Raw genomic sequence first — 16,686 nt, forward strand, 5'->3', positions numbered from 1 at the left:
GAGTGAAAACAACTCAAAGGATGAATAAAATTTAGCAGATTAATATAGAAAAATCCAATGGTGTTGCTTTTATTATTTTTTTCTACATAGGTAACTTTATAATTGTTAGATTATTTACAATATGGTCCTATCATAAATGATATTAAAATATTTTCCGGTATTTTCATTCTACTCATACCTTTAAATGATTACTTTATTCATATATTTACTGAGTATGTAATAATATGTATCATTTGTGAATTTAAATAACTCCCAATTCCTGGACATACAGATTCAGACAGCAGATTTTAACATGAAATCGCAAGATCAATGATAAGAAGAAAAAGAAGTTTTTCATAGGAGCTGTATGGAGGCTACACTGAAGAGTTAACATTTGGGCAGGTGCTGGTTTGCTTAAACTAATTTTAGCTACTCTGAAGGTTGAGAACTGAATGATCAAGGTTCAAAGCCAGCAGCCTAAGCTGTTGCTTTAGGGTTGGTTTTTGTCTTTGGCAAGCAGATACTTTAAGTAAAAAGAAAGGTCTCATGATGTGGACCAAGTGGTAGAGTACCAGTAAACAAATGTGAAGTGTGAAACCCAGAGTTCAAAACCTAGTAACAACAACAACAACAACAAAGGTGACATTTATAGTAAACCCTAAGGATGCATAAAATATTTGTCTGGTAAACAAGTCAAAGAAATTCAGGAATTTTAAACACTTCTTACCATATTGAGTCAGTCCATGCTCTGGGTTTTTATGAAACTCTACAGATACTATATTTGTGTGAAACACTGTCAGATAGTAATTATTATACACCTGACATTTATTCAGAAAGCTATAAGTTTAACAAATTTAGTCTTATATTGTTGCCTGTTTGTTTAGATGAATGTAATGTATTGTTATATACAATATTCACAAATGAGTAGATAAATTGCAAAGTTCCCTAGTCAGGGTTTTCACAGTGGACTTTGTGTCTGTCTTAATTTTATTATATCATTACGCCCATTTGTTTTATGTGTCATTACTGTTTCTATTTCAAACTGCTTTTCATAGTTTAATACTTTTTAAACTATTTTAACTGTGTTAGCAAACAGTTAAAACAATTTGTCAAAACATAGGCCAGAAATGTAGACTGATACATATATATATATACTTTTTTTTAAGATTTTTTAAAAAATCTTTTCCTTTGGGCTGTATTCATTTCCTTTCCCCTCCCCTCCCTTCTCCTTCCTTCCACTTTGCTACACTCCCTTACTCTCTCCTCTATTTTTCTGACATCCCTCAAAGAGAAAAGATAAATTTCTTAACCATTAATGGGTATCAAAAGGCAAATACTCATGTTTGTTAAATGCTACAGATAACATTCTTTCCTGCAAATTGGTCATAGCAAACCTTATTTAATTTTAGTTGAGGGATATTTTCCTAGGTGAGATCAGCAAATCAGTGGATCAAGTAAACAGTAAAATTAACATATCTCAGTCAGTTTGTAGGAATTCTTTTTCTTTAAATTGAATGTCTTGATTTGGCTGGCATCTTGCCTATTTATAATTTATTATTATCTTATGACTTACGTAATTTTCAATCTGATGTTTTGTACCTCTTCACATTTTGGAATGTTTTAAATATTCCTTGATAGTCAGCTGTCAGTAGAGGAGTGTGATAAAGCAGTACTGACATGCTGCGTTTCTGTCATCGCTGTTACATTCCACTTACCTCAACTATTAACCAAATTCAGTTTCCTTTTGAAATGATCACTTCAGGTTTTTCTTAGTTTTAACATATGTTATCAATTTGCTTTGTAACAGTTTTCTTATATACATTCCATACCGATTTTTGAGAGAGAGTGAACTGTTTATGAAGATTGATAAAAATCCATATCCTAGTCATTTCCTGGAAAAAATAAAACACTTGTCTTTTTAACCTGTTTTGTCTAGAGGGTGTGTTACCTTCAGTTTTTTACATAGTGTTGTAATACATGTTTAACTAGTTTCCCTTCTAAACAACTTTAACCATATGTATCTGTATAATTAATGTCTTTATGAGTCTTTGTGTTAATATAAAAATCAATCAAACATAGAACCCTTTAGGTAGATAGTGCAAGTTTTAAAAATTCCCCTTTCTAGTTGAGATGAAAAAAGTTTTGCTAAGACAAGTTTGGTAATATGCAGTTTTATATTAACAGGAAACAGAACAGCAGTAGTGGTTTTGAATGCCCTGCAAACAGGAAGTTTGGCACATGCAGAGCTCTTAGCTTCTCTGTAAGAAGTTGTTAAGCTCCTTCTGGAATATTTTCAGTTACTTTAAGGAAAGTGTAAATGCCCATGAATGGCAGCTTACAGAGAACTACCCTGTAACCAGTATACAGGTACCTCTACTGCTCTTCAGAAGCTGGAAGGCTTTGCTAGCCGATTATTTCATAGACACTCTAAAGGTACTACCCATGATCAGAAAACAGCTCTGGAAAATGACAGTCTGCATTTCTCTGAACATACTACCTTATGGGACAGATCAAGTAAGTTCATTTTTTTAATGATATATTAAACTAGCAGCCATAATCTTAATTGAGGTTTTAGAATCAAGCATAAAGAACTCTGTTTTGTTTCTTTGTGATTAGTCCAAGTATATTTTGCAAGATGAAGTTGAAAGAATTTCACAAAAACTTGAATATCAGTTGAGCTGAACCATGTATTTCATTATTTTGTTTCATGTATGACTACTTAAGTTGACTGTCAATGAGAAAATTTTTTGTAATATTCTTACATCATTTCTAGTGTATGTCAGTTTTTTTTTATTTTTTGCTGTTTCATAAAAATTTAAAAAGGAAAATATTGATACGTTTATTTTTTTACAATTTCTTCTGTTTATTAATGTTAAAAAGACAAGAAGACTTTGGAGTTTACATTTAAATTCCTATTATGTTTGCTAGCATTGATTTTTAAATGCATATGTGAAAGTTATTTCAGTTGTTACGAGCAAGATTTTTTAAACTGAAAGCAGATTATTCTACTAAACTCATGTTTTTATAACATAGTATATAAATATTTCATAATTGCACTTTGTGATATTTTATGAGTGTGTCTATAAGGGGGGAAAGTTGTTAATGTTTGCATTGTTTATTTTAGGCATATTAAAATGTTTGAGAATTACTGCTTGCTAAAACAGTGATATGAAACCTTTTTTGGTAACATAATTTTAAAAGAGAAGTTTCACATATAAAAAATAACTTCAGTCTCACCTTGGACCCTCCCCAAGTTATTTTGTGACTTTCATGAAAAGAACAGTAGAGTTACCTTTGGCACTCTTGCCCTGTTGTATCATCAAATAGCAGTAGGGTTATGAAGGAAAACTCACTAAAAATATTTACAAGGACTTACTCATATCTTAAGTAGCACCAATTCTGGAGGAGTTTATTTGAATTATTGTTTTATTATATTAGAATTTTAAGTCCTTCCAAGCTACTTTAATGAGCCCATAATAAAGGCCTATATATGTGAAAAAACTCAAAAAATTATTTATAATTAATCATTATTGCATAGTAAGTTGACACATAACAAATATGTTATTAAGTTAATGAACTGTGGAATATTCAAGTAATGTACTTTATGGAAATTTATAGTGTAACAAAAGCTTTTTATTTACTCTGCTTCCCCTCTTCTGTTAAATTATAGTCTCCAAAATTATTTCAGAAATCATTTCTAATACATTTCAGAGATTTTTTTAATTCCATGAGGAATTAATTAGTTTTCTCTGTGTTTAATACATAGTGAGAGTTTAGTAAGTTTTAGTTAACTTGAACAAATTCCAAAGGACTTTAATAATTAAAAGTTAAGTTTGAACTAGACTGATTTTTTCTTTAATGTATGGGACCTGAGCGTCTTCTGAAACATATTTTAAAGTCAAACAATGGTAGTAGTATCATGAGCCATGATTCCTTTTAGAAAAGCAGACTGATAAATTGCTGCTAACATTTTTCTTTTCTGTGAAGTAAAAACATAGAGTCCTTATACTTGTGAATAATAGTCATGAAATACGAAATAGTTAAAGAGCAACTGCAGTTCATTACTCATCAGTCCAGTCTCTTCATATTAAAAATACTCTTAATAGCCATGACCAGTTTCATGTAAGGAAGCTCATGTTGAACATGCACTTTGTTCACTGTGGTGGAGCATGTCCAAACAGAAGGAGAGTGAGACCTGGGAATCCTGCCCTTTAGGAATTCCAGGCCTTATTTTTGGGTCAAAAGTACAAGTTTTTATATATTTAGCAGTGAGTCAGGGAAGGAGTTTTGACTGTATGAAGCTTTCAAACAAAACATATTGTTCAAAGTTACTTAAAGCAATTTCTTGTCTGACTTGTTTAACAAGAAAAAGGAATGCAAATATCACCTGATGATAAAATTCTGTGAATATAATCATTCCAAAGTGCTATTTTAAGAGGCAACTAAGTGCAGAAACCACATGTGATTTTTGTAAAAATTAGAATCTTAAGCTATTGAGTAAAGATGAATAATCAGTTTAGTTAGATATGAAACTTAAACCATAATCAGCTTTTTTCTAATGGTATGAAATAGAGGAAACATACACAATAAAGGCCACACAGTGATTCCCAGCTGTTTCATCTGTCACTATTAAATTAAAACACAATTGCTATTTGATAGCATAAGTATATAAAAGTTAAATTTTGAGAAAGAAATAAATTAATCGCATCAAATAATTTACCTTGTAGTCCTGCCCACGAATGGACAAGCTGTTTTTCTGGTAGATGAGTTTTAGATTTAAATACTCTATTGAACAAATAAATAGCTCTTAGAAAGCAAAAAGTGATTATAATAGCTATTTTGCTAGTTTCACTTTTTGAAGTAAATCTTTCAGATAGTTTACTTCTTTTGCTTATCTACTTTGTATCATTCTAGCTCTCAAAGTATAGACTTTTCACATTACTTTCCTCTATTTCGTTCATGTGCAATTGTTTTTAGGGTTTCATTTGTGGGGCTTGAACTCACAGCCTGGGCACTGTCACTGAGCAGTTTTGCTCAAGGCTAATACTCTATCACTTTGAGCCACAGTGCCATTTCTGCTTTTTCTGGTGGTTATTTGGAGATGAGTCACACAGACTTTCCTGCTCTGCCTGGCTTTGAACTACAATCCTTAGTTCTTAGCCTCTGAATAGCAAGGATTACAGGCATAAGCCACCAGTGCCCAGCTTTATTATTGATAGCAAGCAATTTTTGCCTTATTGGTTACCCTTCTTTTGAGTATTTACTATATCACAGTTCATACACAAGGTTCTGGGGGGAAAATAAGATATAGTTTGCAGGCTCACAAACAATAGTTGGAGGAACAGCCAGCTACAATTGCTTGTGCCTGTAATCCAGTACTAAGGAATTAAAACCAGCCCTGGTCAAAATAAGTGGATGTGATGATATTTGCCTGTGCATATATCCTATTCAGGAAGCTGTAGGTAAGAGGATTACAGACTGAGGCTAGCCTTGGGCAAATCTACAAGACCCTGCCTAAAAGTTAGCTAAAGCAAAAAAGGATTGTGGCTCAAACATTCAAGCCCCTACATTGCCAATAACAATATAACTAACGAAATAAATAAATAAGTATTGGATCAGAATCTAATAGTCAGGAGTCAGGGTTTTTTATTTTTTAGGGGTGCTAGGGATCAAACGGGTATTGGGCAAGCATTCTATGTGTGAGCTATGTCCCTAGCCACTAAAGTGTAATTTTTTTTAGAAGTGGAAAATAATGCGATGCAACCTTATTTTAAAGAGCCTAAAGAATTTTACCTAGCATAATAGAGAATAGGATAACTTGTTTGTTTTACTACTGGGAAATGCATGCAGCTGTCATACATTTTCTGTTTGTGCAGAGTGCTTTATTAGAAACAAAGCTTTTGAGCCTACTATGAATATGGCAAGGAATAATTAGAGAATAGACTCTCTTTACAACAATACTTGTTAAGATACTTTGTCTGAATTTCCTTTTACTACTGCTACCAAGGGCCAGATTTGCTCATAGTTAAGACTCCTCCTAGATTTCAATTCCGGCATCGTCTCCTAGATATTAATGCTGCCATCATCTATTTACCTTTTTTTCCCCTTATTTTTACAGTATTGGGATTTGAACTCAGGACCTCACTCTTATTAGGCTGGCACACTTGTACTAAGACAGGCCTCCAGCCTTCTTTCATGCTTGTTATTTTTCATTTAGAGTACTATGTACCAGGACTGCCATCTACCTATTTTAGCCTTCCAGTCATTGCTGGGATGACAAGGTTTGCTGTCATACCGAACTTCTTCCACTGAGATTGAGTCTTGGGGACTCTTCTGTAAAGACTGGCCTGCAACTGCAGTTCTCCCAGTCTCAGCCTCCCACGTCGTATGGGCTGCCTGGCACAGATGTCAGCTGAGAAGGCATCTCAAAAACTGTTCTGCCTATGAACCTTAATCCTCCATTTCTTGGCCTCTCAAGTATAGAGGATTATAGGCCTGAGCCACTGGTACTTGGCTTATCTTTTACTTTTAATAAGACTTGTTTTATAGCATTAAAATTATTTTACTATCTTTGTGTTACACGTGTCACCTATGATTTTTGAACTTTATGAAGGTATAGAACTTGTCAGTTTATCTTAATATTGCTAGCATAATTTTCAGTAATGTTGAATTGTATTGTCATTTAACACATTACAGACTGACACAGGCTTCCTCTAATTTTTCCTATTGTGAAATTGTGATAAAGGCCTATGAGTTTTAGCCTAAAATAGCAAATACTGACCTGACCCTGGTGAACACTATATTGCAGATTTTACCTAGGTATTTTTGGTGTTACCCATGTGTTTTGTTTGTTTTTTAAATAAGATTTGGAGTAACCAACAAGCTTTATAGTGACGCTAAAGTGATTGTCATATTAAGTGATTTGAAACTAAAAAATATTTCTCTGGGCTATGTAGCAATATCAAATACAACATTAAGTGTAAGGAAAACCTTTACCTGTTTTCACTTTGCAGCAATAGCCAGAGGATAGGGTTGGTGGAAAAGGGGTGTGTGTGTGTGTATGTGTGTGTGTGCGTGTGTGTGTGTGTGTGTGTGTGTGTGTGTGTGTGTGTGTGTGTGTGTGTGTGTGTGTGTGTGTGTACTGAGTTCAGCAATCATTAGCATTATCTGAGAGCTTGTTAAAAACAGAATATCAAATGTCATCAAAGAATATCAAATGTCATCTAGACCTCTGAGTCAGGGTATTCATTTCAACAAGATTTCTCAGCTAATTCATATGGATGCTGAGGTTTCAGAAACACTTACTCTATAATAACATTTTAGACTGAGTGCATGTATTTCTTCAATAAGGAAATTTGGAAACCCAATAGAAAAATAAAGAAAAGAATTGAAAATTGCATAAAATCCTCTTAAGAGATTACCACTGTTAATTTTTTTGTGTTTTTCACTTTATACTATTATATTAAAAATACTGGGGGGAAAATCAACTAGACCCACAACCGACACACACACACACACACACACACACACACACACACACACACACACACACACACACACACAAAAATGCTGGTAAACATCTTTGTGGCTAAGTCTTTGTACATATTCAAGATTGTTTTTATATTTTATGGGACAGTTAAAGAATCCATTCAGTATACACTTAGGTTAATTACTTATATTGACCTTTATGAATAATGCTGCAACAAACCTGAAATTTCATGAATCTCTTCCACATACTGGCTGAATTTTCTTTCAATATTTAACCAAAAGTACATATAGAAGTGCTGCATCCTATGAAAAATTTGAGGAACCTCCCTACTATTTTCTATAACAGCCATATTAATTTAAGCTCTTATCACTATTCCAAGTGGCCTTTACTCTGACATGGTGGCACATGGCTAATACCAGCTCTCAGGAACAAGCTGTAACAACCTAGGCTGTGTGATAAGTTCAAAGCCAGCCTAGGATAAATAGAGCTCCCTTTATCCACATCTTCTCCAATAGTTTATGGCTTATGCTTTTTTGATACTAACCAGACTATCAGAAAAGATAGAACTGTGTTGATGTGGTATTGTGATTTTGATTGAAACTCAGATGATAATTAGGTATAGTGAGCACTTTTGTTATACATACCTAAAAATTCTTTGCCCAGATGTTTTCTTTTCTTTCTACTAGATTCACAGTTTTAGCTCATATATTTAAAGCTTTAATCTAATTTGAGTTCATTTTTTAATGATGTGAGATAACGCCTAATTTAATTATTTTGCATGCAAATATCCAGTTTCCCCATGCAATTTATTGACCGTAAGTCCTTGAATTTATATCTACACTCTATTGTATTCCATTAGTATATGTTATTTTTATTCCAATACCGTGTTTTGATTAACACAGGTTTGTAACATTTTAAAATCTGTTAGTGTGATGGTTCTATGTGTTTAAGGTTGCTTGGGCTATTTTGGGTATTTTGTGGTTCCAAACTATTTTTAGGATATACTTTTCTTTGTCTGTGAAAAATAAAAAATGAATAAAGTATTACATAGCAACAAATTTGATAACCTGGAAGAAATTTATACATATCAAGAGACTGAATCATGAAGAAATTGACAATAGAATAAACATAGTACCAAGCTTATGAAATCAATACTCAAACTCCTGTAAGAAAAAAGTCTTCAGTATTTCACTGGTAAATTCAAGACATTTAAGGAAAAATTAATGCTAATGCCAGTCTTTCTTAAACTCTTTCAAGAAAACCTAAATAGGAGTGAATATAACTTATATAACTTATAACTTCCATCAGTACCCTAATATCAAGCTCGATAAAGACACCACAGCAAAGGAAGTAACAGGTCAATATCTCCAATAAACTTAGATCTAAAAATCCTCCACAAACACTAGCAAACTGAATTCAAGGGCATATTAAAAAGATCATCAAAAATATTAATAAGAGAATTGAAACTTTGAAACTGTTATAAGAAAACATGGGAAAACACTGGAAGATGGAAAAATAAGTAATTATTTTCTGAATATGACTAGTTGCCCAGAAAATAAAAGCAAGAAGTGACATCAAATTAGAAAGTTTTTGCATGGCTAAAGAAACAATTCTCAGAATAAGAGACAACACACCAAATGGGAGAAAATCACAAGTTGTTTAATGCATCAAAACTCAATATCTAAAATATACTAATTGCTCAAAATTAAATAGCAAAAGAACAGTAAATAAAACGAACAGAAAAAATCTCAGAAGATACAAATAGCTAATAGATACATGAAGAAATGTTTATTATCCTTGCCATAAGGGAAATACAAATCAAAACGCTTAAGATTCTGTCTCATGTTTGACACCAGTAATGGTGTCAATCATCAAATAAAACAAACAAATAAATGATGGCAGGAATGCCAACTGGAGGAAAGGGGAAAGAACTTTCATACATGGTTGGGGGAAAATAAACAAGTACACCCACTCTGGAAATCAACATAAAGGTTCTTCCAAATTAAGAATAGGCCCACCATACTTCTTTTTGGCACACATTTGAAGGGATGTAAGTCAATATACAAGAGAGATACCTGCACACCCATGTTTACTGTCAATCTGTTCCTAATACCCAAACTATGGAGTCAGCTGAGATACCAAACAATCAATGAATGGACGAAGAAGATATGCTACATATACACCATGGAATATTACTCAACCATAAGGAAAAAATGGACTTAGGTTATTTGCAAGAACATGGATGGAATTGCTGGAGATCATCCTGTAGAGCAAGAAAAGCCCGTCCTACAAAGCCAAACAACACATATTTTTTGCATATCTGTAAACCTAGACCTGAAAGATAGACATATACAATTATATCTGTGGAGTCTATGAGGGAATGAAGAGAGGAAGGAGGAGAAGGAAAGAAGGATGGGGGATAAAATTAAAATGTATTGTGTCTATGTATAAAGATAGCATACAGTATCTTACTGAAATCTGTGGAGCATTTGGAGGTGGCGGGGCAAGGAAGGAACAAGCCAGTAGAAGGGGTTAGCCTGACCGAATTATGCACATGTAACTTAGTTCAATTAATATATACTTTAAAATAAAAAGATGACAGGAAATCGAAACAGGATCTTTTGGTACTAGTGGGAGGAGGGGAAGGCCAATGGAGAGAGTGAATAGGGAAGGATGTAGTTGAAGTGCTTTGAATAAATTTATGAAAATAGAATAATGGAACTTTTAAAAATTGTTTTAAGTAGAGGGAGAGTGGTTGAAAGAGTGGTGAACTGGATGAGTTTTGGGTACATCGTACATATACAAAAATGTCACAGTGAACTTCTCTGTGCAAAGAATATTTGTCAATGAAAAGCCCTTTTCGTGAAAAGATTATATACCATGATCAAGTCTGATTTATCTCTGTGATCCAAGGATAGCTTAACATGGAAATCAAGTAGTATATGCTGCATTAGCAGAACTAAGGATAGAAATCCTGTGATCTTCTCAGTGGATAGAAACAGGCATTTGATAATATTCAGCATCCTTTCATGATAGAAACTGTGAAAGAATTTTGAAAATAAGATGCAATGTAGGAGTTAATAAATTGAGTCTAAAAGAAAGTCATGTTGTCTGAGAGACTAAATATCACTTGCAAGTCCTAAACAACGTCTGCTTTTAGAAAGCTTATCTAGCCAGTTATTATTATTTAATAAATATGACACATTTATTATAAGTAAGGTCTCATCTTTTAAATATTCAAGTCTGACATAACCATTTGTTCTAACTAGCTGGGTAAAAATCTAATTAAAGTCTGCTCTAATTATCTCAGATAAAATCTGGACTTCCAGCTTCTCAAAACGTTAGAAAAACTGGTTTCAGCCCAAATTCCCACATGACAAAAATATGACAATACAAAAACTGTCTTCTGTAAACAGCATTGTACTGTCTGATGGTCTCTAGCCTTCTTACGTTGACTGTAAACATGTGGATTTAGCTTATAATCAATGCATCTTTTTAAGCCTAATTCCTCAAACCAGATTCCCCTTTCCCCTTTAATAGACCTCTTCACAGATTCGTGACTAAAATTCACAAAAGAAGTTCTGGTAATTCTGAACCTCAGGAAGTATGGATCTAGATTTTAATTCTTCCCTTTCAGAATTCTTGTTTTAGTTTCTGGACAAATCTATTTATCTTCTTCCTCTTACTTAGCTCTGTTTACCAGTTTTGAGAAGGAACAGTCATTACTAAGCCCCAAAAGATTTTATTAGAACATTTCCCTAAGGTAATGGTGCTTACTAGCTTTACATTTACATAATTAAGTTACCCACTGAAGTGATTCTTTCCTGAGCAAAGAAGATCTGCATCAAGCATGTTGTCTCTACCTTGGTAGATAAGAACTTGGCTCAAAAAATTGAGATATTTTACATGACATAATATTCACTCAGTATATGTATAAAATTTGGTGATAATTAGTTAAATATCTAGTTTAACAACTATTACTACAGTTCCATTTAAAAATGTTTCCATCACTCCAAAACATTTGTTTGTACCCAAATGCAACCAATACCTACTCTTACCTCAGTCTCACTAAACATTGATATACTTTCTGTCTGCATAACTTTCCTTTTCCAGACACTTTATGTAACTGGAATTATACAGCTTGCAATCAGTTTGTTGTTTCTGGCTTCTGTTACTTAGAGTAATACTTTTTGTAGTTTAATATAGATAATTTCCACATATATTTTCTTTTTAATGTTAGCATTTTTGGGTTGTCAAGGTGTTATTTAGAGGGGTTACAGTTACATAAGTAAGATAATAAGTACATTTCTTGTCAAATTTGTTACTCCTACTCCCCCCCAAAGTTGTACAGATAATTTCCAACATATTCTCTGTTGTTTGGTGTCAGAAGCTGTATTTATGAATACCTAGGTTTCTTGGTGATGTTTTTCAAGTTGTTTATTCTTCCTAATTTTTTATCTATTTTTTCTCATGAGTTATTAAAAGAGGACTATTTAAATTGCCACCTGCAATCATGATGCTTCAATGAGTAATGGACCACATTTATCACACTAGTTTGATTAGATTTAATAGAGCTAAATTCCTGTCAGTTATGTCATTTAATAAAACCTTCATAATTCATAGCTCAATGCTTATTCATTTTTATAGTGACATTCATATAAACAAACCCATTCTTCCATCTATATAAAAGTATAGTACATATAATTACATACATAATACTAGATGATAATTAACAACTATGGTTCTTGCTTTATGTATTTGCTATACTATACTGTGTATCATCGCTTTGGAATATGTTCCTTCTGTATGTAAATATTTATATATATGTATAAAATGTATATGTATATAAAATTTTCTATAAAATAGTGTGCTAGATTATGCCAGCAGCAACCTTAGATGTCACTTGTTTACATTGCATCTCTTGATTGCATCATTTTCTTTTGTGCTTGATTTTATATCACATGGTTTCGTTCCTTGAGGCCCTAATCATACAAAGTCTACTTGGTAATGTTGCCAGTTAGAAGTCATTTCAAGTGACTGACTTAGAAATAAAAATAAAAGTGACTAAGGATGACCTAGGTGGGAAATCAGTGATGACTATTGTTTTTAGTAGGACATGACCCATTCCAGCATAGCCATGATCTTGAAGAATCAGAACAAAGGGACAGAAGCTATTAAAGGAATCTGCTTCATTGAAGACAGTGAAACTAACTGATTCCAGAAAGACATACATCACTTATGGAGAAACTTATAATGACTTGGATTGAAATCAAGCACAGAAGTGTATCGTTTTAGCACCGTGGCCAATGCAAAAAAAAAAAAAAAAAAAAAAAGGTAATATTTGTAGGGGGAGATTGGATTTACTGGGTGGTTTCAGTGATTGAAGACTTATTCATTACATGTCATACTAGTGAGTGGTAAGTCTGGAAGTGCTGATGTGATGACAGCTGAAAAAGTTTTGGAAACTATATAAATAGTCTCCAACTTGAGGACGTCCATCGTAGCTGGGATGACAGTCAAGTGCCGCCTGCCCAGGTTCTTGTATTGAGATAGAATCTTGCAAACTGTGTGATCCTCCTGATCTCAGCCTCCCATGCAGCTAGATGACAGCTTTCCACCAAAACGCCCAGCTATTGGTTAAGAAAGCAGTTTTATGAACTTTTCCCCCTAATTGGTCTCGACTTGCAATCCTCCCAATCTCAGCTCCTAAGTAGTTAGGATTACAGGCCTGAGTTATGCGCATATTGAACATTTTTCTTAGTAGTTAATTTATGTGTTTTTAAAAGTATTTTCTCAGTCTCAGTTTACTTCAGGGTACTAATGACTTTAAAACTACATTGAGCCAGTTATTTCTCAATTTTTCTCTGAATTTGTTATTATTTTTACATGTATTACATCTGTGTTATAGGCCCATACCCAACATGTGCAAGGCCCTGGGATTGACCCTTGGTATCATTGTATTCCATGTATACACACATACAAAGATTATATATGTAAATACACATACACCTTATATTTCTGCTTACAACTGATATCTTCAATTATAATTTCTCTGGGGGGATGTTCTGTTTCATCTTTGCTTTTGGAAGATACTTTGCCTTGGTGATATTGTTTGTGAGTTTTATTTAATACTGTGAGTATATAATTTCACTGTCTTCTGGAATCTGTTATTTCTTGAGAGAAATAATTATTACTCATATTTTTCCTTGTATATGTTTGGTCAGTTCTCTCATTGCTTTTAAGATTTTCTCCTTGTCTTTATCTTTCAACAACTTGAATATGAGGTCTCTAGGTGTACATCTCTTCATGTGTTTCATAAACTATTGTTTTCCTATAAAATGAGAATTCTTATCTTGCCCATGTAATTGTAACCCCTCTGTACAGTATGTTCACAATAAAAAAATGAGAATTTTTTTTTGGGGGGGGGAGGGGTCCAGTCGTGGGACCTGAACTCTGGGCCTGGGCGCTGTCCCTCAGCTCTTCAGCTCAAGGCTAGCGCTCTACCACTTGAGCCACAGCACCACTTCCAGCTTTTTTTCTTTTTGCTTATGTGGTGCTGGGGAATAGAACCCAGGGCCTCATGCATGCAAGGCAAGCGCTTAACACTTGAGCCACCTTCCCAGCCCCTAAAATGAGAATTCTTTAAATATTTTCCTTTGCCCTTCATCTCTTTTCTCCTAATCCTCATTATATTCTTGATACCCTTGTATTCTACAAGTTTCTAAGGCTCTGTTTATTTTTCAGTCTTTTTTCTTAATGTTGGATATTTTAAACTAATTTATGTTTAAGTACATTGTTTTGGCTTTTTGTTTTCTCAAATCTACTGTTGGACCCATAGTGAGTTGAAATTTTTTTCCTTAGTGACTTTTCAAGTCTGCACTTTTTGATTTTGATTTTTTAGCAAGTTCTCTTTCTATGATGACAGTTTTTCCCATTTGAACTGTCATTATGATCGTTTTTCTTTAATTCTTTATATACACAGCATTCTTTGGCTTCTGTTATGTTTATCATACCAGTTTTGAAGTCCTTCTCTGCTAAATCCTATATCTAAACCCATCAGGGACATTTTCTAATGGTCACTTTCTATAGACACAGATTTTTCTCAGAAACAACTCCATAATGTATTTTTAGCAGCTCTGAATTCAATTTTTCTTTCTTCTGTGAGGATTGGTTTTATCTATCTTATTTTAAGTAGCTTTCTTGGTTGTAATGCATAGACTCTAGATCCTCCATGATATGTGACTACTGATATCTCAGTTCTAATTTCTTTCTTTCTTCTAGGTTTTATTATTTAAATCTGCTTTCTTAGAGATTGCTTTTTGTCTCCATGGCTTAGTTGTATTCAAAAATACATGTGCAGATTGAGGAGCACAGTGTGCAGATAGTTTTCAGGTCTGTACTAAACATCTTCTTTACCTTTCCACTGAACCCTCTGCAGCCTCCGTGAGGAACCTAGCCTCCTGCATAGACAGAGTATGGAGAGTTTATCCAGTCCTTCTCTGTCTCACTTCCAGTTTTCCTATTAAATCTCTTGCTAGATCACCAGTCTGCTGCCCTCTCCACTAGGGTCACAAGCTTAGTTTGATAGAATTGGCACTTCTTTCACTAATAATATCTTGCACTTTGTTTTTTTATTAATGAAAATATTAGTAATGTGGAGTTTGAGTTTTCAGTCCAAATGGGGTCAGCTGACAGCGAAGCTGCTAGTTTTCATGACCAACTTCATTGGGTAGGGAACTGTACTGACTGTGCTGTGAAGGAAGGGGAGTAACCCCGTGCAAGAACATCACAACTCCCAGTGTTCCCATGCAAAGCTCAGCAGTTTTTCATGAAATGCTTCTCAATTTGTTGTTTATGATTGCTGGTTCCCAGAACAATGAGTCATTGTTTCTGACAATTTTGTTCAGCTTCCTAGTTGTTTCTTAGGAAGAATTTCTGATTTTCTACTCTGTCACCAGAAGTCCTGCCATACCTGGCAACTTTTAAAGTAGAAAATTGACTTGCTGAGTTCTACCTGAGAAAGCACAGTCCTCTAGGTCCTATGTATATATCATCAAGGTTCAAATTCTAAGTCTCTGGGATTGGAACAGTCTGTACACCATGCCCTCCAGTCTGCCCACCTTTACTATATGATCTGTCATCATTATCTTGTTTAATCTGGGAATTTCACACCTCAGTAATAATTGCCAGTAACTGTTGTGTATTGTGTTCTTTTCATACCACATGGATGGCATTTGATACTGCTTGTAATGCTGAATTCAATGGAAGTTTATAAATAAGTTCTTCTGTGATTTTCCTTTATATATGTACTCTCTATTGTATAGTATTATGTTTTGTTCTTCCATCATACAGAATGTTTAAATGGTTAACATTTGTGCTGCAGTATATGTAGCTTTTTGGCTCATGAAAAATGAAAGCTATCAGCGATCTGGGCAATAAGATTCATCGCCAATAGTCACTAGCAACAGCACACAGCATTTTAATATCAGTGAGGTCCACAGCTAGCAGTAAGAGCTGGTGTAATTGAAAGACGTTTAGGTGCAATCATTCTGCTGTTTGTTCCTTGCCAGATTCAACATGGGATTGTGTGAGTATATGAGAAAACAGCATTATTTTTATATCTTTGAAAGAGGTAAAAAGGGTAGATTGGTGCTTAAATTTAAAGAATATGGTTATTTTTAAATAGTGTGGCTCTAAATAAAAAGGTATTTTATTTGTTTTGGTTGATTAAAGCTTTAGAAAAGCTACGCTTGTTACAAGTGAACCGATAATTCTGGTCTAATGTTGCCGTGGTAACAACTCATGCTGATATAATTGAGAACATCTTATACATCCTGGCTCGAAATTTTCTCCCTGCCATTTTGAGTTGTTCTGGAGGTATATGAAGGAGGCTAGGATAACTAGCTTGAAAGAAATTAAGTCGTTATATGCATCTCTAGCATGAATTTAATGTTTACAACTGATATCTCATGCTGGGCAGTTATGCTTCGCGTGTAGGGGCTTTGCTTTTTAAAACAAAAGAAAGCTCTTTTCATTTTCCGTGTGCTGCATGTTCCAGTGTATGTGTTTACACCATTGCTTCGCTTCTTCTACCTCTAGAGATTAGCATAACTCCCTTTGCTGCTGGATTGTTGTTTTGAGCAATATGTTTTGGAAAGGTTGGTTTTCATCATGAGTGGTAAGTATGCTCTCTGAGACTCTTCAGCTATATATTTTTT

General features: G+C 34.0%; 1 protein-coding gene across 4 annotated transcripts in view; it reads left to right on the plus strand.

Annotated features, from left to right (window-relative positions):
- Window positions 1-16,686, plus strand: part of Prkacb (protein kinase cAMP-activated catalytic subunit beta) — a 114,593-nt gene that overhangs the window by 47,079 nt on the left and 50,828 nt on the right. The window contains exon 1 of one of the 4 annotated variants that reach the window (XM_070007442.1): window positions 2,228-2,493. The exons of 1 other annotated variant lie outside the window; for it this stretch is intronic. In XM_070007442.1, coding sequence (XP_069863543.1) covers window positions 2,307-2,493 — 187 coding nt within the window. In that variant the 5' untranslated portion in view covers window positions 2,228-2,306. Of the gene's footprint in view, window positions 1-2,227; window positions 2,494-15,950; window positions 16,056-16,320; window positions 16,647-16,686 lie in introns of those variants that run through there. 2 more of the 4 variants (XM_070007445.1, XM_070007446.1) reach the window with 2 other exon arrangements.

Source organism: Dipodomys merriami, unplaced genomic scaffold (genome assembly GCF_024711535.1).
Source record: "Dipodomys merriami isolate MVZ:Mamm:240054 unplaced genomic scaffold, mDipMer1.0.p SCAF_7, whole genome shotgun sequence".
Classification (NCBI taxonomy): domain Eukaryota; kingdom Metazoa; phylum Chordata; class Mammalia; order Rodentia; family Heteromyidae; genus Dipodomys; species Dipodomys merriami.